Raw genomic sequence first — 25,971 nt, 5'->3', positions numbered from 1 at the left:
AGGGAGAGCGGCTCTCCTCCAGCAAGCTACGTCATGATGTTGGTGAATGAGAAGGTGAGGCGGCGCAGGTCCTCCCTTGATGGTTAGGGTCCCAGGAAGGCGCCGAGCTAATGCTCTAGCCTCCCATAATCAAAGCCGAGGAGCTAGTTGCTCTTGGGGGCATGGGCCTCTAGTGCGTGCAGCTATAGCTCCCCAAGCATCTCGGCGATTGCATCGAGGCTAGTGGAGTGGAGAGGTTGGACGACGGCAGGAACCTACGCCAGCTCTCCCTCCGTCGTAACGATGAAGTATAGGTTCTCAAAGCGCACGTGCATGCTCAGGACCCAGCTGACGCCGTGACTAGCCATCCAAGGCCTGATGTTGACATCGAGACACGCAAAAAGCCCCTACCTAGCACGCCAATTGTCAGTGTTTTTGGACAATCGACGAGTAAATTTGTATTTGCATGTCTGACTTGGATGATGTGCTCGAAGGACACAAGGGTTTATACTAGTTCGGGTAGAACGTTCCTACGTCCAATTCGCTGCTGCTCGTGTTACCAGCACTTGGTTTGTAGTAGGGGTTACATACAGGTGAGGGAGGAAAAGGATCCCAAGTCTCTGGTGGAAGGAGTGAATGGGTGTTGAGAGCTCGATTGCCGCTCAGCCGTGTGCTCGTGTCGTGCTCTTGTGTTCAGATGTCCCCCACTTTAGCGTGGGGCGCCCTGCTTCTCCTTTTATAGGCGAAGGGAAAGCATGGGTTATAGAGGAGGAAAAGAAGAAGAACCAGAGAGAGAAGAAGGCTTCCAAGATTGCCGGGTCCTTCTTCTCCTTCATGCGGGTCCCACTGATCCTGTAGATGGCTCCATATCGTGGCCCTGTTCAACACTAGCGCCATGCGCAGGTGTCATCTACCGGTCATGGTGTTCCACTCTGTCCCGACGAATGTCATGGTGAACTGACGCGTCTGTCAGCGTTCGTGCGAGGGTTAGGCAGAACAGCACTGGCACGTCCGACATTGTTCTTGATGTGAATCTCCAGGTATGGCCCGTCATGGCCATGGGTTACATCGAGGCATGCCAACCTCTTCCTTGGTGTTAGAGTTTTGACCTAGGCCCATACGCTTGGACCAGTAGTGGTTGATGGTGGTATGGGTCCCCATCGGACAAGACGGAACCCGCGTCCTCGAGGTCGGGCGAGACGGAGCCCACGACCTTGGGCGAGACGGAGCCCGCTCCCAAGGTGTCAGGCGAAACAGAACCCGCGTCCTTGGGGTTGGGTGAGACGGAGCCCGCACCCAAGGGGTCAGGCGAGACGGAGCCCGCGACCTCAAGGTCGGGCGAGACGGAGACCACGTCCTTAGGATCGGGTGAGATGGAGCCCGCGACCTTGAGGTCGGATGAGATAGAGCCCACAGCCTTGGGGTCGGGCGAGACCTTTTAATACGTCTTGAGCCATTCGGGGAAGTCAGCGTGGGCATTAACTTCCTTGCTTTGTGTATCCCTAATATCGATACCCGACAGGAGGAGACGGTGGAGAAAGAGAGGAGAGAGCGCAACTCCCCTGTTGGCCGCCGCCGCTGATGTGAAGGAGGCCAAGGTGGTGCGGCGGCGGCGGCCGAGCTGGCGAGGAGGAGCGCCGAACTTCTACGACCAGCCGGGGGCCCTCGAGTCACCCCCGCCAGGAGACGATGCGAGGGAGAGCTGTTTAAGCCATCCAATACTTGTAGATTGGGATGTATTACTAGGTAGCATATTCTTGGTCAAACAAAAAGGCCAAACACACCATGGATTTTCAATTTTAAGAGATTCATGCACGCCCTTTGTGTTCCATGCATTTCCAATTTTCCATCCTTATTCCTTAGTGCTGAGTGACTGTGCACATAACCTACATCATACAGCCATTGACAGGTGGGACCTGCTTATCAGATCAGATTCAAACGTCCTCCTCGTCGGAGCCGTCTCGGCGGCGGCGGAACAAGCCGGGGAACCTATCGAAAGGGGCGCCACCGATGCTAAAACCGCAGACGTCGTGGGCAGCTTCCCTCCCTCTCCTCCTCGTCCGCCGCTGCTCGAGATCCGCGGCCAGCCCATCTCCTGCCGGTGACCGGCGGTTCTCCTTTCTCCCGTGAGAGCATTCCCGCCCCTAAGTCTGCCCCTTCTTTCCTCTCTTGCGGTCTTGCCCTCTTCGTTCTAACGTTCCAGCGGATCCGCAAAATTAGGGTTTGCAAGCGGCGGATGAGCACGCTGGCGCAGCCGAGGTTCGCCCCTCTCCCTACGGAGCAAATTGAATCCCAAACAGATGCCGGTCAGTCCTCGTCAGCCCTGAAATCTTAAAGATGTAATCACTGACACTTGCAACTGTGGAATTCCTGTGCGATCGATGCTAATATTCATTTCGGGTTTTGGCTTCCAGTGGCTGCAGGGTACCAGTTCCGGCTGGTCTCTTACAACATCTTGGCCCAGGTGTGTCTGTTTTTGCTTAGCTTTCTGGCATAGGTGGATGATGGTGGGTTGCCAACCGTGCCTAATAGTCTGCTCTGTGTTGCAGGTTTATGTTAAGAGTACGTTTTTTCCTCATTCTCCATCTGCATGCCTCAAGTAAGCCCTTGATTGACCAGCTGTTTGTGCTATTTATTGGATTTTCATTACAGTCATGGTACTTATGGTTAATGCTGTATAGTCATGGTGTCTGAAAGGAAGAAATCTATGGCATTTCCTTATCTAACTATTTGCATGTGGCTTACTTGAACTAGGCTTCATAAGTCGAACAAAGTGATATTGAAATATACAAATTTGGTTCCATGAAGGGTTACCCAGCAGATCTTTATCAAACTGGACGACGTGTTTGCTAAGCAATACAACATTTAGACTTTGCTCATAAACATATATATACTCCCTCTGTTCTAGATTGTAGCTTTTCTAGGTGCGTATCTTTTGCTATGTACCTAGATATATGCTATGTCTAGATGCATTGTAAAATCTATGTGTCTACGAAAACCAAAATGACTTACAATTTGGAATGAAGGGAGTACTATTATACTATTTAATTGTCACAACAGATATTGACAACATGACCCCTAACTTATGTTCCTCTTTCTTGTTTGCAAAATAGGTGGAAATCTCGATCGAAAGCTATTCTTACAGAACTGAAGAGCTTTGATGCTGACCTCATGTGCATACAGGTTGTCTTTCATATGTGAAGTTTTAACATATAATAACACCCTTTATGTATGTCATCATTGTGTGGTCATACAAAGTTCTGCAGTGTTTACTGTTACTTTGGTTACTTTGCACAATATGTTGGCTTTTCAGTTCAAAGTTGTACTAATTACCGGGGAATTAAGTTGATAAGACATACTATGAAGCTATGAGAGAGAGTTATCGAGAATCGCTTGAGAGCAATAACGCGGGTCTCTATGAACCAATTTGGTTTCATGTCCGGAAGATCAACCATGGAAGCCATTTTCTTAATAAGACAAGTTATGGAGCGGTATAGGGAGAAGAAGGATCTACACATGGTTTTTATTGACTTGGAGAAAGCTTATGATAAAATACCAAGGAATATTATGTGGTGGGCTTTGGACAAACATAAAGTCCCAACGAAATACGTCGGGCTCATTAAGGACATGTACAACAATGTTGTGACTAGAGTTCGAACAAGTGATGGAGACACGGATGACTTCCCGATTAGGATTGGACTACATCAAGGATCAGCTTTGAGCCCTTATTTGTTTGCCTTAGTGATGGATGAGGTCACAAGGGACATACAGGAGGACTTCCCTTGGTGTATGCTTTTCGTGGACGATGTAGTGCTAGTTGATGAAAGCCGGACAAGAGTGAATCAGAAACTAGAGTTATGGCAGGAGACTTTGGAGTCCAAAGGTTTTAGACTCAGTAGAACTAAAACTGAGTATATGAGATGTGACTTCAGCACTACTACTCGAGAGGAGGAAGATATTAGTTTGCAAGGTCAAGTAGTGCCTAAGAAGGATACCTTTCGATATTTAGGATCAATGCTACAGAGAGACGGAGATATTGATGAAGATGTTAGCCATAGAATCAAAACAGTGTGGATGAAGTGGCGGCAAGCATCTGGTGTCCTATGTGATAAAAGAATACCACAGAAGCTAAAAGACAAGTTTTATAGGACGGCGATTAGACCTGCTATGTTGTATGGTGCAGAATGTTGGCCTACGAAAAAACGACATGTTCAATAGATAAGTGTCGCGGAAATACGTATGTTGCGTTGAATTTGCGGTCATACAAGAAGTGATCGAGTTCGGAACAATGATATGCGTGATAGATTAGGGGTAGCACCAATTGAAGAAAAACTTGTCCAACACCGGTTGAGATGGTTTGGACATGTCCAACGGACACCTCCAGAGGCACTGGTGCGTAGTGGAATCCTAAGTCAGGATAGTAACGTGAAGAGAGGCAGAGGAAGACCGAAGTTGACTTGGGTAGAGGCAATAAAAGGAGACTTGAAAGGATGGAATATATCCAAAAACTTAGCCTTGATAGGAGTGCTTGGAAGATAGCTATTCACGTGCCTAAACCTTGATTGCTTCTGCTGGGTTTCAACTCTAGCCTATCCCAACTTGTTTGGGACTTAAAGGCTTTGTCGTTGTTGTTGATTATCTAGGGTTTTGTTTTACCCCAAAATTTTGCCAATGAATATGAAGAATTCCAACAGATTGTGCTGTTGTGGCATTGTTGGCCAAGTATAGAGGAAGTCACATCCTACCTTGTGTGTGCCATCTTGTCCAAAAAAAAAGGAGAATCCGCTTCTTTTCTTCCTGTCCTCTGAGTCCTCTCTATATTCCTGGCTTTCCTGTCTTTGCCGTCTGTCCACAGCTGCTCCTTCTGTTCCTTGGCACCCAGGACCAGTAGCAAACTTTATTTGCTTATGATACGATACCTGTGCTTATGCTGAGAATGAGGCAAGGGGTTGCAAGATGTAGTAATGGTGTTTATTTCTTTTTCTTATGAAATGGTGTTTATTTCTTTTTCTTATGAAACAATTCCACCCTCTCACTAGATGGCATCAATGACATGGTCCAGTAGGGTTTGTAATGTAATGTTAGGCTAGCATGTCTTAATTTTACTTTTGGGTTTTGCCCAACTAGATTCCAGCTATCACATGTGGTTCAAAATTATCCTTGTCCTATTTGTTCACAAATAAGTTTTTTGGGATGCTGGCATTCCTACTATCAATGTTCAGTCTCTTTTGTGTGGAATGATTCTCTTCTGGTTCATACTTGTAAGCAATATATAATTCATGTGACTTGCGCAGGAGTTGGATGAGTATGATACCTTCTACAAGAAAAATATGGAAAACTCTGGATATTCAAGTATTTACATTCAGCGATCTGGAGACAAAAGAGATGGCTGTGGTATATTCTATAAACCTAAAAGGTATTAATATTTTTCCTTAAACATGTCACAACAGCTACTGATCCGAGGGAAAAAAAAGTAACATTTAACCTCACCCATCAAAATATGTGTTCTCTTGCATCCAATTTACTATGGATGATTTCATGGAAACTGATCACTAATAGCTACGTGTCTTCAGTTTGGGAACAATTTCTTCTAAATAAATGATCAGTGATCTAGAAAGTTGAACATGGAACATGTTGGGTCTTCTGGGACTTAACGTCTTTATGTGCATTGCAAAAGTATTTTAACCTCATCATTTTTCTTTGACTCTCTCTTACCTTTGCAGTGCAGAACTGGTGCAGAAAGAAGGAATACATTACAATGATTTAGTGGAAAAATACGTTCCTAGTGATCATGTAAATAGTGCCCTGGAAAATAATTCTTCAACGGAAGAAGGTAATTGGACTTGTATCCTACTATAATAATCTCATGTGAATCACAGTAGGGTGCTCCGCCATGAATCTTTAAAGTTGTAATCTGAGCTAATAATGCTACTTACAAGTTACAAGCTATATATTAGAACGGGCTGTTTTTTGTTCTGTTCTTAACGCTTAATAAATCTGTCATTGGAGATGCATTATATATCAGTGTCTAACAAGTTAACAGACTCCTCTAACCTCATACTGTAGCTATTTCCTGTACTTTGGATTTATCTCTTGCCTGGTCTGATGCTTGACGTGAATACTCCATGATGTTTTTCTCTCTCTTTTTCCAGACAAGAATGCAAAACCAGATAATAGCAAGCGCGGCGATCCAAATGATCCACGCGTAAGATTGAAGCGTGACTGTGTTGGTCTGCTCGCAGCTTTCAAGCTTAGTGATCCTTGTGATCACATTTTAATTGTGGCAAACTCACATATTTATTGGCAAGTGAAACAGAAAATTTTACTCTCTTTCGAATATGCTTTCACAAACTGGATATTTTTGTTGTGTTTGGTCTAGCTATATTGGTTGACAGCCGTCCAGCAAATGTATAAGTTTCTGGTTGATGCATAATTCTGTAGGGACCCAGAATGGATCGATGTAAAGTTAGCTCAGGCAAAATATCTTCTTTCGAGAGTATCTCAGTTTGAGCAACTCATCTCAAATAAATATGATTGTAAACCTTCAGTGATCATCGCTGGTGACTTCAATTCGACCCCTGGTGACAAGGTATGCCTTGCATTTATTTCATTGCTTCCTGAAGCTGATTGTAAAAATGTCATGTCGTGCTTTTGCTATTATTTCTATCTAGTGTAATACGAAGTATAATTAGAACATCATAGATGTGATTCTGAGAGGTCCTTTTTTATATATAAAAAATCCCATTGGGTGTCTTACGTTTTCTTGGACATGTATGGACCACGTGGGACGCAAAAATATCTTATAATGAATGGACTTATGGACATAATTGTAGATCCATGCTCAATTGGACTATATTAGAAAGGGAACTTTGTGCACAGCAACTCACATATTGGTTTCATGATATAACATAATCTGTTAACCAGTGTTGATTTTGGGTTCAATACAACTTTGTCCCACCCCATCTGATTAAATACTACAATTTTCAGGTATACAATTACCTTGTATCTGCCAACCTAGAATCTACAGATGAAGCTCCAATCAAGCTACGCAGCCTTTATGCTGCGAATGGAGGGGAGCCAGAGTACACAAATTACACTCCTGGTTTTACTGGAACACTGGACTACATATTCTTGTCGGATGGTAGTTCAATAAAACCTACTAGCCTACTTTGTTTGCCGCGAGAGGATTCTGACGATGTGAAAGGAGGCTTGCCTAACTTTCAACATCCTAGCGATCATCTACCAATTGGTGCTGATTTTCTTGTAGTTAACAGCTAGTGCAGGTATTGATTGCATTTTCAACAGAGATAGTAAATGCCATTGAATAATTTGTGTTGTTAGTTCAAGTTTCAGAGTTTAAATGTAATATCGCAAGGAATAGGCGTTTCTTTTCTTGTAGAGCTAATAGCAATGAACAATGTGAATTTTATTCATCAATATTAATATGATAGTTTGTATGGGCATTGCGGATTTTGTTCTTCCTTAATTTTTAAAATGATTCTTCTTCCTTCCATTTTCTCGTACTGAGTATAGAGGGATTGGCAGAGCGCGGCGTGCAGCAAAAATTCAGTTAGGTAGGTATATGATGTCAGCTGGAGTAGCATCATCTTCAGTTTTAAGTTTTAGGGTTGAACGCAGTCCAACTTGTTAACTAAATAAGTTCAACACTAGGAAATGAACCTCGTGGAGTCGTGGTGTTATCCCTGGATTTGAAGCACGTGTATTCAATATTTTTATAAATGTGCTGATGCTGTTGTCTCAGATTTTGAAGAACGTGTATACAATATTTTATACTCCCTCCGTTCCAATCGGAGGGAGTATAAGATAAAGAAAATCGACTGCTTCAACCTGTTATGTGACATTTATAATCGATTAATACACTTGTATACCATTGATTAGCAAAAATAATGGAGACTGAATACCCCCGGGCCTGCCCCTGGTATTATGCTAGGTGAGCTTTAGAAAGAACATAGGTGCTGATCATTCTTTCTTGAAAGTACCCAAAAAAGTCAGCATAACTCGAATGACATTTTACAATGGCTACAGAAATAACGCAGCAAGCTGATAAGATCATTGCAGTCGAATCTGGCCTTTTCCTTCGCATATCTACCCTACGCCCTACGATCTCCATGATACTTACGATGTGTAAAACCCACCTCTGTGATGTTATTTCAGGCTACATTGTAGGCATGACAATGGTTCGATATACATCATCAAACAGTATGCCACTATACAGCCTGTTCGGTTGGCTGGTTCGTATCGTTGCTGGTTCGTTTATGTGAGAGAGAAGTACTGCTGGCTGGTTCATGTAAATAGTAGCAATGTGAGAGGGCTGGCCAGCCAGCATTGGCAATGAGGCAACATAAGCAAATTGAACTGTTCATATAAAACACATGTAACAGGCAAACCATTACATAAAACGACGTAACTAGTTACATAAAGTAATACTAAATCTGTAGAAGAATGGTAGTGGCACGGATGTATGTACATATATGCTCGTTGTTTGACGACAGTTCTTGAGAAGCCTTACAGGTGTTAACACCGGACAAATCTAATCTTCTCCTATTGTGTTTCTGTAGGCTATGATCACATAATGAAACTGAAACGAGACCAAAAGGATGAGGGTAAAGCCCAACAATGAGCGTTACATCATCTCCAGATAATATTTATGTATTCTACTCTTCTTTCTTCTCCTTGTCTCTTCTCTCTTTGATCAAAGACGAGCAACATAGTGGCAGAATTGTGCACGCGGCCTCAATCAACAGGCAAGCTGGCAGTGCTGAGAAATCATCTCCAGATACTCCCATGAAGGCAGCAAGAGCAACTCGAAGATAGCCACTGGCAATAGTGGCAAGGGCAAGTGCAGACATGAGAAAGGCCATTACCGATCCCTCACAACCAGCAGGGCAAAGTTTTGCAATATGAACACTGAAGGGCAGGACCTTGAAAAATATAAGACCCTCGAGCAACCCAGAGAAGACAATCGTGTATATGGAGTCTGGTATTCCAACCTTCCTGTATATTCCCTGAACGAATAACACATCTGACAACATTATACGTCGTCTTCTATTGCGCCATCACGATCTTACGTGGACGTGGTGCGGGTTGGGGCGACCATGGCGGCTCAGGGCTCGGGCGGGAATTTTGGTCATGGAGGAGGGGGTAGGGCAGTGAGCTACGATCCTGGATTCCAACCGGGATTCTATCCGGGACGTGGGGGACGGGGTAGGGGTCAAACCTTTGCTCCTCCTCGTGGTCGCGGTCGTGGTCATGGAGGCTACGGCGGTTCGGGATACGATGGATTCAACAGCGGATACAACGGCGGCGAGCGAGGTGGACGTCCCTATGGTGGGGCATACGGAGGAGGGTGTGGCCATGTGAAGCATAACCAGGGCCGGCCATACTATCAGCCATCCTTGGCGTCGGGACATCCACCTCCCTTCCAGGCAGGCGGTACGTTCGAGGCGGTGACACAGGCGGCTAGTGCCGGTGGCGCGCACGCTGCCGCTGGCAGTAACGCACACGTAGCTGCTGGCAGTGGTGGCGTTAACCTGGCCATTGGCGGTGGTGCAGGACGAGGGGTGCTGGAGGCATCGGCGGGACAGCCCACTCTGGGCCAGGCACCTGTGCATGGACAGGGCGTGGCTACAGTGCAAGGCGTTGGAGCCAATTCGCAGGTGGCGCTGGGTGCTGTCTCCAACCCAACCATGGGGGCAGCTCCTCAACCTTTGTCCACGATGGAAACGGCATCAACCGAAATACTCAAGCCGGCCACTGCCCCACCAAGCTCCAACAATGCAGTGATCCAGAGCGATGTGCCAGAGTCATCCCAGAAGGAGAATAAAAAAAGCAAGGGTAAACCATATTGCTATCGTTGTCATACTAAAGGGCATACAATTTCAGTTTGTACAGCAGTACTTATCTGTGAGATCTGCTTTGGGGATCATGTTAAAAAAGTTTGCCCAAATTTGAAGAATCTTCTTTCTACTGCTATACCATGTGGATATGTTGTTGAAGGTTTATGATTCTATTTTATACCTGTTGTAGAAAATCCAAAAATAGTTTCAGAGGACAAATCAGTTGTGGTACGTGTTCTGGAGGGTTCTCTTACTGCAGATCAAGTAGCAGTGGAACTCGACAAACTACTACCCGGAAACAGTTGGGTGATTGAAGAGAAAGGCAACGACGCCTTTATCACTAATTTCTCTTCTTCTGAAGTGCTCAATCACATGGTGAATTGGGGTCCAATGGACACCAAAACAGTGAAAGGAAAGATTCGGTTTGAGAAAGGGACACCAAATGATGTTTTTAAATATGAGATTGACAAGGTTTGGGTGTAGTTTCAAGGACTCCCAAAGGAACTGCGAGACTTCCCTATTATTTGGGCAATTGGCTCAATCCTAGGTGTCTCTCAAGTGGTTGATACTAAGTTTACAAAGAAGTATGGCAGAGCTAGAATGAAGGTAGCCGTGCTGAATCCCGACCTCATCCTAGACCTAGTGGATGTAGTCATTGGGGATTATGTCTATGAGCTACAATTCAGAATGGAGAAAGATATGTCCGATGGTGAGCCCCAAGTCATTGACATGGACTCTACCATGAACGAGGATAAAGCCCCAGAGGAGAAAGAGCCAGAGAATATGGATCATGATGGTAGAAAGATGGAAGACCTGCCAGCTAGTCAAACATCTGAAAAGCAGCCTAATAACACAGTTGCAACGAGTGGACAACACATGAGTAAGGCTGCAACAGGTATACCTCTTGAGCAGCACGTGGACTTGGCAATGGGGACTCAGCATGTCCTTGCAGAGGACGCTGGGATCTAGCAGGTTTCTATAGGTGCTACAGAGGAACCATTTCATCATGTTGATCTGGAAGGCACAGGTTCTGACTCTGCTAGGAAGAGTGATGTAGTTAAGCCGGTGGTGTTACTCACGTAGACTGGGATGACTCTAGGTGGATCTGCACAGTGGAAAGCTAGTTTGATGCAATCCAAGATTGACTCTGGTCTTCTGAATAAGACTAAAGCACTGAGTGGTGGGGTAGTGTCGTCAATGAGAGCTAGTAAAAGGAACACGTCTATTTCGGAGCAAGACTCGTTGAAAAAGGCAACAAAGTTAAAGGCGCGTAGGAACATGGATTCTTCTTCTATCAAAGGTAAAGAACTACCACTTTCTTTTGATGTTTTTGATGATTCATCCTTACTAGCTTCTACTAGCACACTAGGCATATCACTTGGGGGTAATGAACAGGAAGCTGCTCTTTCTATGCAACTTCTTAGAGACATAGAATCTCGTAGAATGTCTGAGAGTAAATGTTTATATGTAGAGTCTAATTCTTTGTTAGGTGATGCTTCTTCTGTTTGTTCGCTAGATGAGAACCTAGATTTAGATGCTTTAAACCTCATTTGTGCTGAAATCTCTGAAGACCTAGGTGATGGGGGCTGTGACCCTGTATGTCTACAGACCCCTATATCACATCTCAAGAAGTCTAGGTCCAAAAACAAAAAGAAAAAATTAAAAAACCACTCGAGATGAAAGGAATTTTCTGGAATAGCAACGGTTTTGCGGACAAAAAAAATATAGATTCCTTTCTGATTTAACAAAAGAAAAGAACCTAGACTTTATAGCTGTATCGAAAACCAGGAGAGCCAATTTTCCGCAGTCCACCTTGAATAATATCTTGGCACGACATGGCTCCAAGGGGTCGGTCCAGTGGCATGATTCTAGGGGTAAACCTTTTAACCTTTGACATTGGACAAATAGGAGACTTTTTTATTCGGTTTATGTTGAGACACAAAGAGGATGATTTCAAGTTCAATTTAATCTCAGTGTATGGCTCAGCTCAAGTGGATTTCAAATCATATTTTTTATCCGAATTAGTCCGAGTATGTTCAAAAGAAACATTACTTGTTATTATAGATGGTGATTTTAACATTATTCGTAGACCGGATGAGAAAAATAATGACAATTATAATGATAGATGGCCTTTTCTTTTCAATGCTGTAATAGATACGTTAAACCTCAGAGAATTAAAAATGACAGGAAGAAAGTTTACTTGGGCTAAGCACTTACAAAATCAGACCTTTGAGAAATTAGATAGGATTCTTGCTTGTATGGATTTTGAGTCCAAGTATCCGGTTACAAGTGTCCAAGCTTTGAGCAGAGAGATTTCTAACCACACTCCACTGTTATGTAGCACAAATAGCCCATCTCCGGCTTACCAGCCATAGTTCAAGTTTGAACTGGGATGGTTGCTCAGGGATGGATTTTGCGACATGGTGAGAGATGTTTGGCATAGTGTGCCTGTCGAGGGCAGCCCCCTAGAGAGGTGGCAAGCGAGGATCAGAAGGCTTCGCCAGTACCTTAGAGGATGGGCAAAAAATGTGAGTGGCGCCTACAAGAAAGAAAAGGAAACTTTGTTAAACAAACTCGATGAGCTAGATAAAAAGGCAGAAAACTCTTTGCTCGATGAGTCGGAATTAAATTTAAAACATGTGTTAAGCGAAAGACTTGCTGAATTACTTCGCAAAGAGGAACTTAAATGGTATCAAAGGGCAAAGGTTAAGCATCCACTGGAGGGTGATGCTAATACAAAATATTACCATTTATTGTCTAATGAAAGACATCGAAAAACTCATATTTTCCAGTTGGAGGACGATAACACTGTAATAGATGGTGATGCTCGGTTAAAATACCATATTACCAGCTATTATAAGAGCCTTTTTGGTCCTCCGGAGAATTCTTTTATTGAGTTAAATGAACACTATGTTCATGACATTCGACAAGTCTCCCAACTGAAAAATGAGTACTTGACAGATGCCTTCTTGGAATCAGAAGTAAGGGCAGCAGTTTTCCAAATGGAACATAATAAGGCACCAGGCCTGGATGGTTTTCCACTAGAGTTTTATCAGGTTTTCTGGGACTTAATAAAAAATGACCTGATGGCTATGTTCATGGAATTCCATGAGGGAACCTTGCCTTTGAATAGACTCAACTTTGGAACGATAATCTTGCTACCAAAAAAGAAAGATGCGAAAATGATTCAACAATACAAACCAATATATTTGTTGAATGTCTCTTTCAAAATCTATACAAAAGTCGCAACTAATAGATTATCTATTGTTGCCCAGAAGATTATTAGACCAACACAAACAGCGTTCCTCCTAGGCAGAAACATTATGGAAGGCGCAGTAATACTCCATGAGACAATACATGAACTTCACTTGAAAAAACAAGATGGGATAATCTTTAAGATAGATTTTGAGAAGGCATATGATAAAGTAAAATAGAGTTTTCTACAGCAAACTTTAAGGATGAAAGGGTTCTCACAAAAATGGTGCTCTTGGGTGAAGCAGTTCACACAAGGAGGTAATGTAAATATTAAGGTGAATGATCAACTTGGCTCCTACTTCCAAACGAAAAAAGACTTAAGGCAAGGTGACCCAATGTCTCCAATACTATTTAATATAGTGGTAGACATGCTGGGCATACTAATTGCTAGAGCCAAGGAAGCAGGTCAAGTAGAAGGGGTCATCCCCCACCTTGTCCAAGATGGCTTGTCCATTCTCCAATATACGGATGACACAGTGTTATTTATGAGCCATGATTTTGAAAAAGCAAGAAACATGAAGTTAATTTTAAGTACTTTTGAGCAACTTTCAGGGCTTAAAATCAACTTTCACAAAAGTGAGATCTTCTGTTTTGGTAAAGCAAGCGATAATGAGGTGTTTTATTCGCAACTGTTTGGATGTGGGGTGGGTAAATTCCCTTTCCGCTACCTTGGTTTACCGATGCACACTAGAAAGTTGAGTAATAAAGTTTGGCAGACAATTGAAAATAGAATTGAGAAGAAACTTAGTGGACGAAAAGCTAAATTGCTCTCGGTAGGAGGTCGCTTGGTCATATTAAACTCGGTGCTCTCTAGCTTACCAATGTTTATGATGTCATTCTTTGAATTACCTTAAGGTGTATTAGAAAAGATTGACTGCTTTAGATCAAGATTCTACTGGCAAAATGATCAACACAAATGCAAATATAGATTGGCCAAATGGGATATCTTGTGCCAACCAAAAGGCCAAGGAGGCTTAGGTATACACAATCTAGACCTACAAAACAAATGCTCGCTGAGTAAGTCGCTTTTTAAACTTTTGAATGAAGATGGCATGTGGCAAGAATTGTTGAGTAAATATATAAAAGACAAGACTCTAGGGGAATGCACTAAAAAGCCAACATATTCTCATTTCTAGAAAGGTCTGATGAATGTTAAAGATTCCTTCATGAGTTGGTTCATTCAAAGTGAAAGACAGGTCATAGACTCGTTTTTGGATGGACACTTGTTTGGGAAATCAGCCATTGAAGGATAGATTTCCTTTGTTGTTCAATATTGTGAGAAGAAAACAAGATTCGGTGGCAACATTAATTGCTTCAGTTCCACTAAACATTTCCTTCCGCCGCAACCTAGTGGGTACGAACCTAAAGGACTGGCATAGAATTGTTGCCTCATTACAAGATGTGAACTTACAGGGGAAAGAGATGCTTTTGTTTGGGGACTACATTCATCAGGCAGATATTCTATAAAATCTATGTATGCTGCGTTAATCAACAATGTGGTCAAACTGTCACAAGATTTATGGCAAATTAAAATACCTACAAGAATAAAAATATTCTTGTGCTACCTAAAAAGAGGTGTGGTCCTTACCAAAGATAACATCGCTCGATGTAACTGGAATGGTGACATAAGGTGTAGCTTTTGTCACTCTCCAGAATCTATTCATCACCTTTTTTCGAATGCTTTTATGCCAAATTCCTGTGGCGCGCTGTACACTTAGTGTTTGGGATATCACCTCCCCTCAGCATAGATGATTTATTTGTTAATTGGTTTAAAGTTGGTGGTACTATTCACAATTCATTGTTACATTGTTACTAACAGCAGCATCGGCTTTATGTTGGACAATTTGGATAACAAGAAATGAAGTGGTTTTTGACAAATGTAGACCGAATTTTTTTTTGCAGGTACTCTTCAGAGGAACCCATTGACTGCGGCAATGGGCAAGAGTGCTGCGGCATGATGATCTATGGGACCAGCTGACATCTGCTGGGCGGCTTTTGGAGACATCAGCCTTGCATTTCTTTAGTTCCAATGGGTGGTTCTCAAATAGATTTATCGGTCTTTCTTAGTCAAGACTTTACTTCACGCTTTGTGTTTTCAAAGTCTGGCTGTAAGGTTGTTAACTGTGTAAGTAGTGTGCTCACCGTTAGGTTAAACCTTGTAATAATTGGCCTAATTCTACCTCATGGTAGATGAAGCCGGATATAAACTATCATTTATCAAAAAAAAAAAAAAAAGAGTGCTGTGACAAACTGCAGGACTGATAGGACCTTCCGGGCGGACATTGTTTTGAAGTACTTGTTGTATGACATGCTCCAAGCCAAGAGAGCCACTTGCCCAAACACCTTTGATAAGCCGATAACTGACGAGTCTAGTCTTAACACTTCAGTCTGATAGAAGAACATGGTCCCAAGAAGAAAAGGTATGACGGCGTAAGACACTGTAAACCATATGATTGACCAAAACATTTCAGGCATAGATAGGGCACATGACAGCTCTTTGACTTGCTTACGGATGCTGGTGAGTGCTGATAGATTGGTAGGAGTGGCTGCCTTTGGGAGTTTGAGAGAGCTCTCAGGTATAGCCACGGTTGTGAAGAACTGGAGCAGGAGAAGGATTGCGAAAAACAGAAACATGATTTTGGGAGAAAAATAGCTGAGAGCAATGCCTCCAAGGAGGTTTCCTAAAGCACCAGCAGAAGAGCCGAACATCCAAGCAAACGATTGAAGCTGACCCGATCCCGAGGAAGACGTCACTATCTTCCCAGCCTCCGCCACAATGGCATCATTGGCAACCTCACATATGGAAGCACCAAAGTTGCTCAAGAGGAGAAAAATGGTAAGAACCTGAAGAGAGATATCTTGCCAAAGTGCAATTGGCGTACCCAGTGCAAAAAGCTCCCGCTCTGTGCGGGGTCTGGGGAAGGGTGTTAGTGACAAGCCTTACCCTCGCCTGTGCAATGCGAGGAGACCGCGACTTGAAAGGCAATTGCTAGCCATGAAATTGCCTGCAAGAGAGCTGGAACCACAACAATCAAAAGGCAAGTTAGCATGGTAAATGCAAATTTTCAGTAAGAAAGAGTAGTGGCATAAGCCTTTGCAAAGACATTAGTACAATGCTGACATGATTTCTATGCCCATTCCAAACAAGACATGAAAATACAGCACCGACATTTCCAATGGTAGTTAAGTTCACTGGAATCAAGGATTTATAAATATACATGCTAAAAGTAGCCCTGGTGTGGAACCTAGGTCCCTGGGTTCACTTGACTTCGTCTTTTGATTACTTCAGGCCATATTTTCTGTTAACTGATGTGATTGACGGATTCAGCAAATTATTTATCGTTGCCAGAACAAGTAGCTAACTATTAAATGCTTCAAGATAAATTGGAATACAAAGATTCAAGTGATGCTAGCCAATTGTTTGGATGGTGTTTATAAATTGAGATGCAGAGTAAAACATATATTTTCTCTGCAGCCACAGTTTGAATCATGGGACATTGGAATAAGTTGGTTCACCATCCTTGAATTTCATCAAGGCACTTGTGTTGGGCAAGAAAGAATATTTTAAAGTGGACAGCTAGGGCCACATCAAGAGTTGATAGCTCATTCATGCGTGACCTAGTTGGATTGGGAGCTTTCTAGCTTGTTGATTTGTGAATGTGTAAACATCAACAAGAGAGCTAATTTGATGGAGGACCATATAAAAGTTGTTGCCTGGAAAAAAGGAAGACAAAGACGAATGGTAATTAGAAGAAGAAAAGAAAAGGTTAAAGAGAACAGACGGGACCGGTGAGGTAAGGCAAGAGGACAGGCGGTGCGTGAGCATATTGTTTGCGGTGCTGTCATTTGCCATGGGACACACATGTACCGACAACACGGGAGAAAAGAATGTGAAAGATCCATGGGTGTTTATTCTGTCACTGGGAAGACAACGCGAAAGCAGAGAAATGCTACGCATATTCACAGGTTTCACTGATAACTACTCTGTTCATGTTTAAGAGCTAGATTAAGGACATATATATTGAATAGCACATGCAGGTTTTAACAGGTACATTAAAGTAAAGAGATATATATATTTATATTTTGGATAACAAAAATGAGTAAAATTCCATCCTGGTGGTATACAATTCCCAAAAAACAAGCAATAAACAAGATTCGGGAGCAATGTGTTAGATTAAGTCCTGGAAAGGTACGATGAGAATAATGACGACGTGAATTGGTAACTGCAGATGTGGGTTCGGGATCTAGGCAGCAAATACTAAATACAACAGGATAGTAAAAGAGAATGGCCAAGAGGGCGTACCGCCGATGGCGACGTAGGGCAGGCGGCGATGCCCGCGTATGGGGACTGCATCGCAGAGGAGGCCAAGGAGCGGCTTGGCGACCATGGGCAGGTTGGCGGAGGTCTGGAGGATCTGCAGCGAGGAGGCGGCGACGCCCATGCCGTCGTTGAGGAAGAAATTGACGCCCAGCCACGGGAAGAGCCGGAAGCCCTGCACCCAGAACCCCACCCCGATCACCAGCCGCCGCCTCGCCGCCGCCGCCGCCGCGGCACCCTCCAGATCCTGCTTCTCCTCCTTCTCCATGACTGGGCCTCCTCCTCCCGTCGTCCGGGTTCAAATCCAAATCTTGATCCCGTCACTTCGGCTCTTCTCCTCCCGATCCAAGAGAACAGACTGTGAGCTGGCTCCTAGTGGGTTCTCGCACCCACGCGTACGAGGACACGTATTCTGCTGATCTGTTGTCCGATACACATAACTATTAAATCACCCAAAATGAACAGTAGAACATTTAAAATCAGTCTTTAATAGAGTACCTATATGAAAAATCTATTTTGAATTGTCTGAGAGACATAGGGAGTGTTCGGCTGGCTGGTTAATAAGCCAAAATACTGTTCCGATTGAATTGTTGTGAAAGAAAAATATTGTTCTAACTGTAAGACACTATTCATGTGAACAGTGCCTGCATGAGTGGGCTGGCCAGCCAGCCAGCCGAACACGCTCATAACTTAAACATAAGTATTCTCTCTTCTGAAAATCTATTTGTAAAAAAGATTTTTTTTAAGTCCTATTGTTCGAGAAAATGTTGAATAGACATTAAACTCTTTGACTGTAGCGTTACTCAAATGTTGAATATGTGTTGTATTTTAGACGTTTTTGTTGGAGATTGTCTTACCTACGCCTCGGGTGGGCTTGATATAAGCTGAATGTCCGAGCGGCTAGGCGAGCATGTGCATGTTGGGTTTTCACCGGGCCCGTCAACCATGTGGGCCACCATTAACAATCCATTGCTCGCCGCCTTCGTCGCGTACCTTTAAACCTCGTTTGATCCGTTTTTTTTTTCATCTGGAACAGTGTTTTACTCTCATAAATTCCTCCAGAATTCCTTCAAGCGAACGGGGCCTTTCTCCGAAAAAAAGAAATTACCGGTCACTGTCAGGCAGTGGTGCAGCTAGAAAGCTACTCTCTCCCTTTCAAACATACTAAATAAAAATATTCGCATTAGGAATTTTGATTGCCTATTTATTTTAGAGTCATAAATATGATAATATTTTTTTTTTATAAATTTTATTAAATTGAAGATAGACTTTGACCAGGTTAAGAATTACATAGGATGAAGGTAGTACAACATTTGTTTCATATATTTATAGATTTATGTATAATTTGTTTATATGGTAATAGTTCGATATATGTGTCATACTTTTCTTTTGGAACGGCCAACTCAATGGTACCTGCTATCTGTATGGTATAGATATGTTTGAAAGCATCTAGGTCTCTAGTTGGGTTTTGATGATTAATGATAATACGTGATTACTGTGATTAACGTGTGTTTTGCAGAGACAATTAAGTTAGGTCACGGTAATGGAGATCGATTGGGCGATCATGGTAGTCATGCCCCTACAATGGAAATCATTTTAGTTTTTAAAGGATGGACGATAAGATTAAGGATGGACTAGTTCTAAGTGTCGTTTGGTATTGAGGAGACACTTAGAGTAGTTTAGGACTTTGTTTTTCCTTTGGCCGTACTATTAAGGGGGGTATGGACGAGTACCTTGACTTAGGTGTGTCTAGTGAGTTAGGTGTGGTGCACACTTGCTAAATCTAGCACTAGGTAGCTCCTAAAAAGCCTTTAGATCCATTGGAGCAAACTTCATTCACGTATGATTGAGAGTTGGAAGTGAATGGAGGGTTAAATACTAATCAGACGCTGGTTTTGATGTGACCGGACGCTGGCGCAGAGTCCGGTCAGTTCATTTGATCAAGGTGATTTCGTCTGGTGCGACCGGACGCTGAGAGGTGAGCGACCGGACGCTGGGTGCCAGCGTCCGGTTGACTTCAGTAAGGTTCTAGAGAAGGAAAATTGTGACCGGACGCGTCCGGTCACAACTTAAACACTAGAGTTCGGGGAGAACTGACCGGAGCATCCGGTCAACATGACCGGAGCGTCCGATCACCCCATAGAGGCACATAATGGTTCGTTTTGAACACGGGTGTATAAATACTTCCTCCATTCGTGTGAGGGGAAACTTTTGCTTATTCCAACAGCTGAGAAACACTGTTAAGAGTGTCAAGAAGAGCAAGGTCCTAGTGAGGTGATTGAGATTTAAGAATCCAAGAGTGAGACCTAATTAGTGAAAGCAAGAGTAGCAAAGTGTGCATCCACCCTTCTCATTAGGCTTGTTGTGGTCAATTGAGAGTTCGTGCTTGTTACTCTTGGTCATCGCCATCACCTAGATGGCTTGGTGGTGATTGGAAGCTTGGTGATCATCCGGCGGAGCTTGTAGATGACCCAACTCAATTTGTGAGCGGTTGTGGGTGATTCACCACGACAGAATATCAAAGAATCAACCCGTAGAGAGCACTTGATCCTTGCGCGGATCAAGGGAGAGCTACACCCTTATGCGGGTGCTCCAACGAGGACTAGTGAGGAGTGGCGACTCTTCGATACCTCAGCAAAACATCACCGCGTTCCTCCTTCTCTCTTTACTTTGAGCATTTACTTTGAGCAATTCAATTCTTGTCTTTACATTCGTAGAATTGCCATGCTAGAGTAGGATTGGAACTTAGGTTACAAGTCTTTTTGTGCTGTAGAACATTAGAAACACTTTCTAGGCATAAGGGGTAAAGTTGGGCTAATCGTAGGGCTTAATTATTGCAAAGAAATTTAGAATTAGCCCAATTCACCCTCCTCTTGGACATCTTTATCCTTTCAATTGGTATCAGAGCCTCGTGCTCATGTTTTTAGACTTAACCATCTAGAGAAAGATGTCTTATGGGGATGGTTCTCCTCCTATGTTTGAGGGGGATGATTTTCCTTATTGAAAAATCTGCATGGAGGCGTATTTAGAAGCTCTAGATGTTGAAATACTTAGAGCCACCTCTCAAGGCTTCCCAAAACCTCAGGATGCTACACACCTACAAGGCGATGAGATAAATTATGAGAAATGGAATGCAAAGGCTCGAAACACCATCTTTAGAGGCCTTTGCAAAGATGTGTTTAACTGGGTGAGGAACCACAAAGACGTCCATGCACTATGGTCGGATATTTGTGCGCTCCATGAGGGAACAAAGAGAGAGCATGAGGAACGATATCATCTTGTCATGAAAAAACTAAATTCATTTGAGATGCTTCCCAAAAAGAGTGCTAATGAAATATACTCACACTTGAATGTTCTTGTAGAGGAAGTCAATGGGCTTGGACTTACTCAAATGCAACCATCCAACATTGTAAGAAAGATTTTGAGTGTCCTCCCCATTGACAAATATGGGCATATTGTGACCGTGCTTCATCAAGGTGATCTTTCCACCGCTACACCGACACAAATCTTGGGAAAGATCAATGCTCATGAGATGTACATGCACATCACACCTCAAGATGGCTCATCCTCTATAAAGAAGAAAGAAAAAGACTTAGCATTCAAAGCTAGCCAAGAGAAGGGCAAAGCAAGGCTTGAGTATGAGAGCTCAAGTGATAATGAAGTTGATGATGCTAGTCTTGCTCTCATGGTGAGAAGAACCACCAAGATGATAAAGACGCTCAACAAGAGTGGCATCAAGTTTGATAGGAAGAAAAAGAAGTTCTTCACTAGCTCTCGAAGGAAGCCAATCTTGGAGATGGATTGCTATAATTGTGGAGAACTTTGCCATCTAGCACAACAATGCACAAAGTCCAAGAAAGACAAGTACAAGAACAAGTACAAGGGCAAGAAAGATGACTCAATTAATGAAGAAGAAGATGAGAAGAAGAAAAACAAGCCATACAAGAAGAAAGGTGGCAAGAAGAAGGACTTCCACAAGAAGAAGAAGAATGGGAAGGCCTACATCATCGGTGATTGGCTCATGGACATTAATTCATCAAGTTGCTCATCCGATGATGATAGTGATAATGAGAATGTGGCCGCCATTATGGTTGACTCTTTATCATCTTCACCAACACCACCGCTATCATCCTCTACACACCTATGCCTTATGACCAAGGGTGAACGAAAGGTATCAAATGATGATGATAGTAGTAGTGATGATCATGCTAACAATGATGATTGTGATAGTGATGATGATGAATTTGAATCACCTTCATATGATGAACTTGTCAAATTGCTAAACAAATATACTAGGATCATTAGAAAGACTAGAGCTAAGAATGATAAGCTAGAAGCTAAGAATGATTCTCTTTTAGCTAAATGTGATATAGCCAAAAAGGCTAGTGTTGAGCTTAGAGAAGCAAATGATGCTATAACATCCAAACTCAAGGAGCTCAAATCTTCTAAGAAAGAGCTTAAAGAAAAACATGATAAACTTGAGAGGATACATAATGAGCTCATCACTAACCATAACATGCTAAAAGAAGAATATACTACTCTTAAGATTAATCATGATAATTTTGTCATTGCTCAAGAATATTTATCCAATGAACCGCATGATGCTACTAACAATGTTGTTAAGATTGATATAGCTACATCATATGATGATTTGATCATTGAGAGCATTGAGCAAAGTTCTAGTAGCAAGGGCAAGCAAGTGGTTGAGATCGATAGTTATGATGAGTATGTCAAGCTCAAGAATGACAATGAAAAGCTCAAGAAAGATCTTGAAGAGATCAAAAGCCACAACACTATTGTGCTAGAAACTCTTGATCATGATGGTGATTTGATTTTTGAGAATAAGAAGCTCAAAGAAGAGAACAATAAACTCAAGGAAGAGAAAAACAATGATGCACTCAAGGAAGAGAACAAGAAGCTCAAGTTGGAGAAAAAGCATCTTAAGATTGGATTGAGCAAATTCATAAGAGGCAAGCATCTTCAAAGTGAGCTACTAATGAACACCATCATGAAGATGGATATAAGCGGTATTAGGTACTTGGCAAACCAAGAGAAGAAGGCTCAAGCTCAACAACAATACAAGTCAAAGCCAAAGCCAAAGAGATGTTTTGAGTGTGGACAAGAAGACCACTTTGCCCATGAGTGTCAAACTCCACCACCACAACCCTTTCCCAAGCATGCTAGACCTTTTGCTTTCAATGCTCATTACATGCTTAGAAAGGATTCTAGTGGGAAGATGAAAGTCATGTTCTTAGGACCTCCCAACAAGAATAGGCCTAAGAAAATTTGGATAGCAAAGTCACTTGTTGAGAAGGTGAAGGGCCCTCAACAAGTTTGGGTTCCTAAAGCTTGATCTCTTGTGTGTAGGTGAACTATAAGACCGGTGAAAGTCATTAGGTTATTGATAGTGGTTGCACACAATATATGACCGGTGATCCTCATATGTTCACCTCACTAGATGAAGAAGTAGATGGACAAGAAAGAATCACATTTGTAGATAATTCAAAGGGCAAGGTTAAAGAATTGGGCAAAGTGGCAATATCAAATGATCATTCTATCTCAAATGTGCTCTATGTTGCTTCATTGAGCTTCAACTTGCTATCTGTTGGACAATTGTGTGATCTTGGCTTCCAATGCTTGTTCATCAAAAAGGAAGTTGTTGTATCTAAGAAGGATGATGATCAAGTGATATTCAAAGGATTTAGATACAACAACCTATACTTAGTGGATTTCACCTCTGAAGATGCTAACTTGAAAACATGCCTATTCACCAAAACAACACTTTGGTGGCTATGGCATAGAAGACTTGCGCATGTTGGGATGAGCTCACTCAAGAAGCTAATGAAGAACGATTTGGTGAGAGGGTTGAAGGATGTGAAGTTTGAGAACAATAAGCTTTGTAGTGCATGTCAAGCCGGCAAGCAAGTTGCAAATACTCATCCAATAAAAACTTTTATGTCAACCACAAGAGTGCTAGAACTCCTTCACATGGACTTATTTGGACCAACAACATATATGAGTTTGGGAGAAAATCTTTATTGTCTTATGATTGTTGATGACTATTCAAGATACACATGGGTATTCTTCCTTCATGACAAATCCAAAGTTGCATCTTACTTCAAGAAGTTTGCCAAGAGAGCACAAAATAAATTTGAAGTGAAGCTCAAGAAGATTAGAAGTGACAATGACAAAGAATTTGACAACACAAACATAGAAGCCTATTGTGATGAAGTTGAGATCAAGCATGAGGTCTCCGCAACATATACTCCTCAACAAAATGGTGTAGTTGAGAGAAAGAACCGGACATTGATCACTCTTGCAAGAACAATGCTAGATGAGTACAACACCCCCAAAGCTCTATAGGCGGAATCTATCAACACCGCATGCTATGCATTCAACTGCCTATTCCTTCAAAAGTTCCTTAGCAAGACACCTTATGAGTTGCTCAATGGGAAGAAGCTGGACGTCTCCTTCTTTAGGGTGTTTGGTTGCAAATGCTATATCTACAAGAAGCAGCAACACCTAGGGAAGTTTCAAAGACAGTTGTGATATTGGTTTTATTGTTGGTTACTCATCAAAGTCCAAAGCATATAGAGTATTTAATCATGCCACCAGCTTGGTTGAAGAAACATATGATGTGGAATTTGATGAATCTAACGGCTCCCAAGGAGCACATGAGAATCGTGATGATGTAGGTGATGAACCATTGAGGGAGGCTATGAAGAACATTCCAATTGGAGACATCAAGCCTAAAGATGATGAAGATGATGTACAAGTAATTGATCCACCTTCGTCATCAAATGTGCCTCAAGATGGTGATAAAGATGGGAGAGTAGAAAATGAAGACACTCATGTCTCCCATGATCAAATGGTGGTATAAGCATAAGATATTGATGCTCCACAACCTCCTCCTCAAGTGGTCAATAGAAGAAACACACCTCTACTACAAGATCATCCACAAGATCTCATCATACTGAGTCCATCAAAGGGTGTAATGACTCGATCTCAAAAGCTTGCTTCATTTATTGAACATCACTTTTTTGTCTCTTGCTTTGAGCCTACTAAGGTAGAAGAAGCTCTTCAAGATCTGGATTGGATAAATGCCATATATAAAGAGTTGAACAACTTCACCCGCAATGAAGTTTGGACTCTTAAAGAGCGACCACAAGGTGCAAGAGTCATTAGAACAAAGTGGGTGTTCCGCAACAAGCAAGATGATCAAGGCGTTGTTGTGAGGAACAAGGCAAGACTAGTTGCAAAGGGGTTCTCTCAAGTTGAAGGTTTGGATTTTGGAGAGACCTTTGCACTGGTCGCAAGACTAGAAGCCATTCGTATCCTCCTTGCATATGCATCACATCATAAAATGAAACTATATCAAATGGATGTGAAAAGTGCATTTTTAAATGGCTTTATTAATGAACTAGTCTATGTTGATCAACCTCCTGGGTTTGAAGACCCTAGATATCTTAATCATGTTTATAGGTTGTCCAAGGTGTTATATGGGCTTAAGCAAGCCCCAAGAGCTTGGTATGAGTGCCTTCGGGACTTCCTCATTGGGAAGGTCGACACCACACTATTCACCAAGAAGCTTGATGAACATATCTTCATTTGTCAAGTGTATGTTGATGATATTATCTTTGGATCATCAAATGAAGAATCTTGTAAAGTGTTTAGTGAATTGATGTCAAAAGAGTTTGAGATATCAATGATTGGAGAGCTTACATTCTTTCTTGGTTTTCAAGTCAAGCAAATGAGAGAAGGAATTTTTATCTCTCAAGAAAAATATACAAATGATCTTCTCAAGAGATTTAAGATGGATGAATGTAAGCCAATCAAGACACCAATGCCAACTAATGGACATTTCGACCTAGATGAGGGAGGTAACATGGTTGATCAAACTCTCTACCGCTCTATGATTTATAGCTTGTTATATTTAACTGCATCTAGGCCCGACATCATGTTTAGTGTGTGTATGTGTGCTAGATTTCAAGCTAATCCTAAGGAAACTCATTTGATTGCCGTTAAAAGAATCCTTGGGTATCTTAAGCACACACCAAGCATTGGCCTTTGGTATCCCAAATGAGCTATATTTGAATTAGTTGGCTATTTCAATTCGGATTATGCTGGTTGCAAAGTTGATAGAAAAAGCACATCTGGAGGGTGCCATTTGCTTGGTAGATCACTTGTGTCTTGGTCCTCCAAGAAACAAAATAGTGTGGCTTTGTCCACCGCTGAAGCGGAATACATTGCCGCAGGTTCTTGTTGTGCATAAATACTTTATATGAAACAAACTTTGTAAATAATCCGGTTTAATACTCTCGCACCAAGCATATAGATATCCACCATTACTTTCTTAGAGATCATGTTGCAAAGAATGATATTTCATTAGAAGGTGTAAGGACCGAGGATTAGTTGGTGGATATCTTTACTAAACCGCTAGATGAGGCGACATTTTGTCGATTGCGAAATGAGCTCAATGTTCTTGATTTTAGCAACTTCTCTAAAAAATAAGCTTGTGTTGTCCCTTGCATTGCATTGTAATATACAACATTCTTACTTTAT

General features: G+C 42.3%; 3 protein-coding genes across 8 annotated transcripts; 1 reads left to right on the top strand and 2 right to left on the bottom strand.

The window, feature by feature from the left end:
- The first annotated feature begins 1,878 nt into the window (after window positions 1-1,878).
- On the top strand, window positions 1,879-7,436 carry LOC136512443 (carbon catabolite repressor protein 4 homolog 4-like). Its single transcript, XM_066506405.1, has 10 exons — window positions 1,879-2,105; window positions 2,200-2,285; window positions 2,394-2,443; window positions 2,529-2,578; window positions 3,093-3,162; window positions 5,274-5,395; window positions 5,703-5,812; window positions 6,132-6,282; window positions 6,421-6,568; window positions 6,967-7,436. The coding sequence occupies exons 1-10, from the start codon at window positions 1,990-1,992 to the stop codon at window positions 7,255-7,257; spliced, it is 1,194 nt and encodes a 397-aa protein (XP_066362502.1). The 5' UTR covers window positions 1,879-1,989; the 3' UTR covers window positions 7,258-7,436.
- A 3,204-nt stretch (window positions 7,437-10,640) lies between these two features.
- Window positions 10,641-17,810, bottom strand: LOC136513173 (probable folate-biopterin transporter 7). Of its 6 annotated transcripts, none has more exons than XR_010773305.1 (3): window positions 17,395-17,810; window positions 15,936-16,107; window positions 10,641-12,375 (listed from the first exon to the last, which is right to left on the bottom strand). XR_010773305.1 is itself a non-coding variant. In XM_066507164.1 (3 exons), exons 1-2 carry the CDS (start codon window positions 17,675-17,677, stop codon window positions 16,019-16,021), a joined length of 372 nt encoding a protein of 123 aa, XP_066363261.1. In that variant the 5' UTR covers window positions 17,678-17,810; the 3' UTR covers window positions 10,641-12,375; window positions 15,974-16,018. The 6 variants fall into 6 exon arrangements, 5 of the variants coding, with proteins under 5 accessions (XP_066363261.1, XP_066363259.1, XP_066363262.1 ...); XM_066507164.1 differs by having other exon boundaries at window positions 15,974-16,107; XM_066507162.1 differs by having other exon boundaries at window positions 16,036-16,107.
- LOC136513513 (probable folate-biopterin transporter 7) lies at window positions 15,060-15,968 on the bottom strand (the record flags this gene model as incomplete). Its single annotated transcript, XM_066507499.1, has 1 exon — window positions 15,060-15,968. A coding segment is annotated over one exon (660 nt), but the record flags the coding sequence as incomplete, so codon positions are not given.
- Window positions 17,811-25,971: the final 8,161 nt, after the last annotated feature.

The sequence above is a fragment of the Miscanthus floridulus genome, chromosome 16, assembly GCF_019320115.1.
Source record: "Miscanthus floridulus cultivar M001 chromosome 16, ASM1932011v1, whole genome shotgun sequence".
NCBI lineage: Eukaryota > Viridiplantae > Streptophyta > Magnoliopsida > Poales > Poaceae > Miscanthus > Miscanthus floridulus.
This window is presented reverse-complemented; position numbering and strand designations above follow the sequence as displayed.

Coding starts and splice junctions, on each gene's coding strand:
- LOC136512443 (XM_066506405.1), top strand. CDS start 1,990: ATGCTAAAACCGCAGACGTCGTGGGCAGCTTCCCTCCCTCTCCTCCTC. Junction 2,286..2,393: donor TGAATCCCAAACAGATGCCG/GTCAGTCCTCGT, acceptor TTTGGCTTCCAG/TGGCTGCAGGGTACCAGTTC. Junction 5,813..6,131: donor TAATTCTTCAACGGAAGAAG/GTAATTGGACTT, acceptor CTCTTTTTCCAG/ACAAGAATGCAAAACCAGAT.
- LOC136513173 (XM_066507162.1), bottom strand. CDS start 17,677: ATGGAGAAGGAGGAGAAGCAGGATCTGGAGGGTGCCGCGGCGGCGGCG. Junction 16,108..17,394: donor GCCCTACGTCGCCATCGGCG/GTACGCCCTCTT, acceptor TTGTGGTTCCAG/CTCTCTTGCAGGCAATTTCA. Junction 12,376..16,035: donor CTCGCATTGCACAGGCGAGG/GTAAGGCTTGTC, acceptor TCTTTCTTGTAG/GCGCCACTCACATTTTTTGC.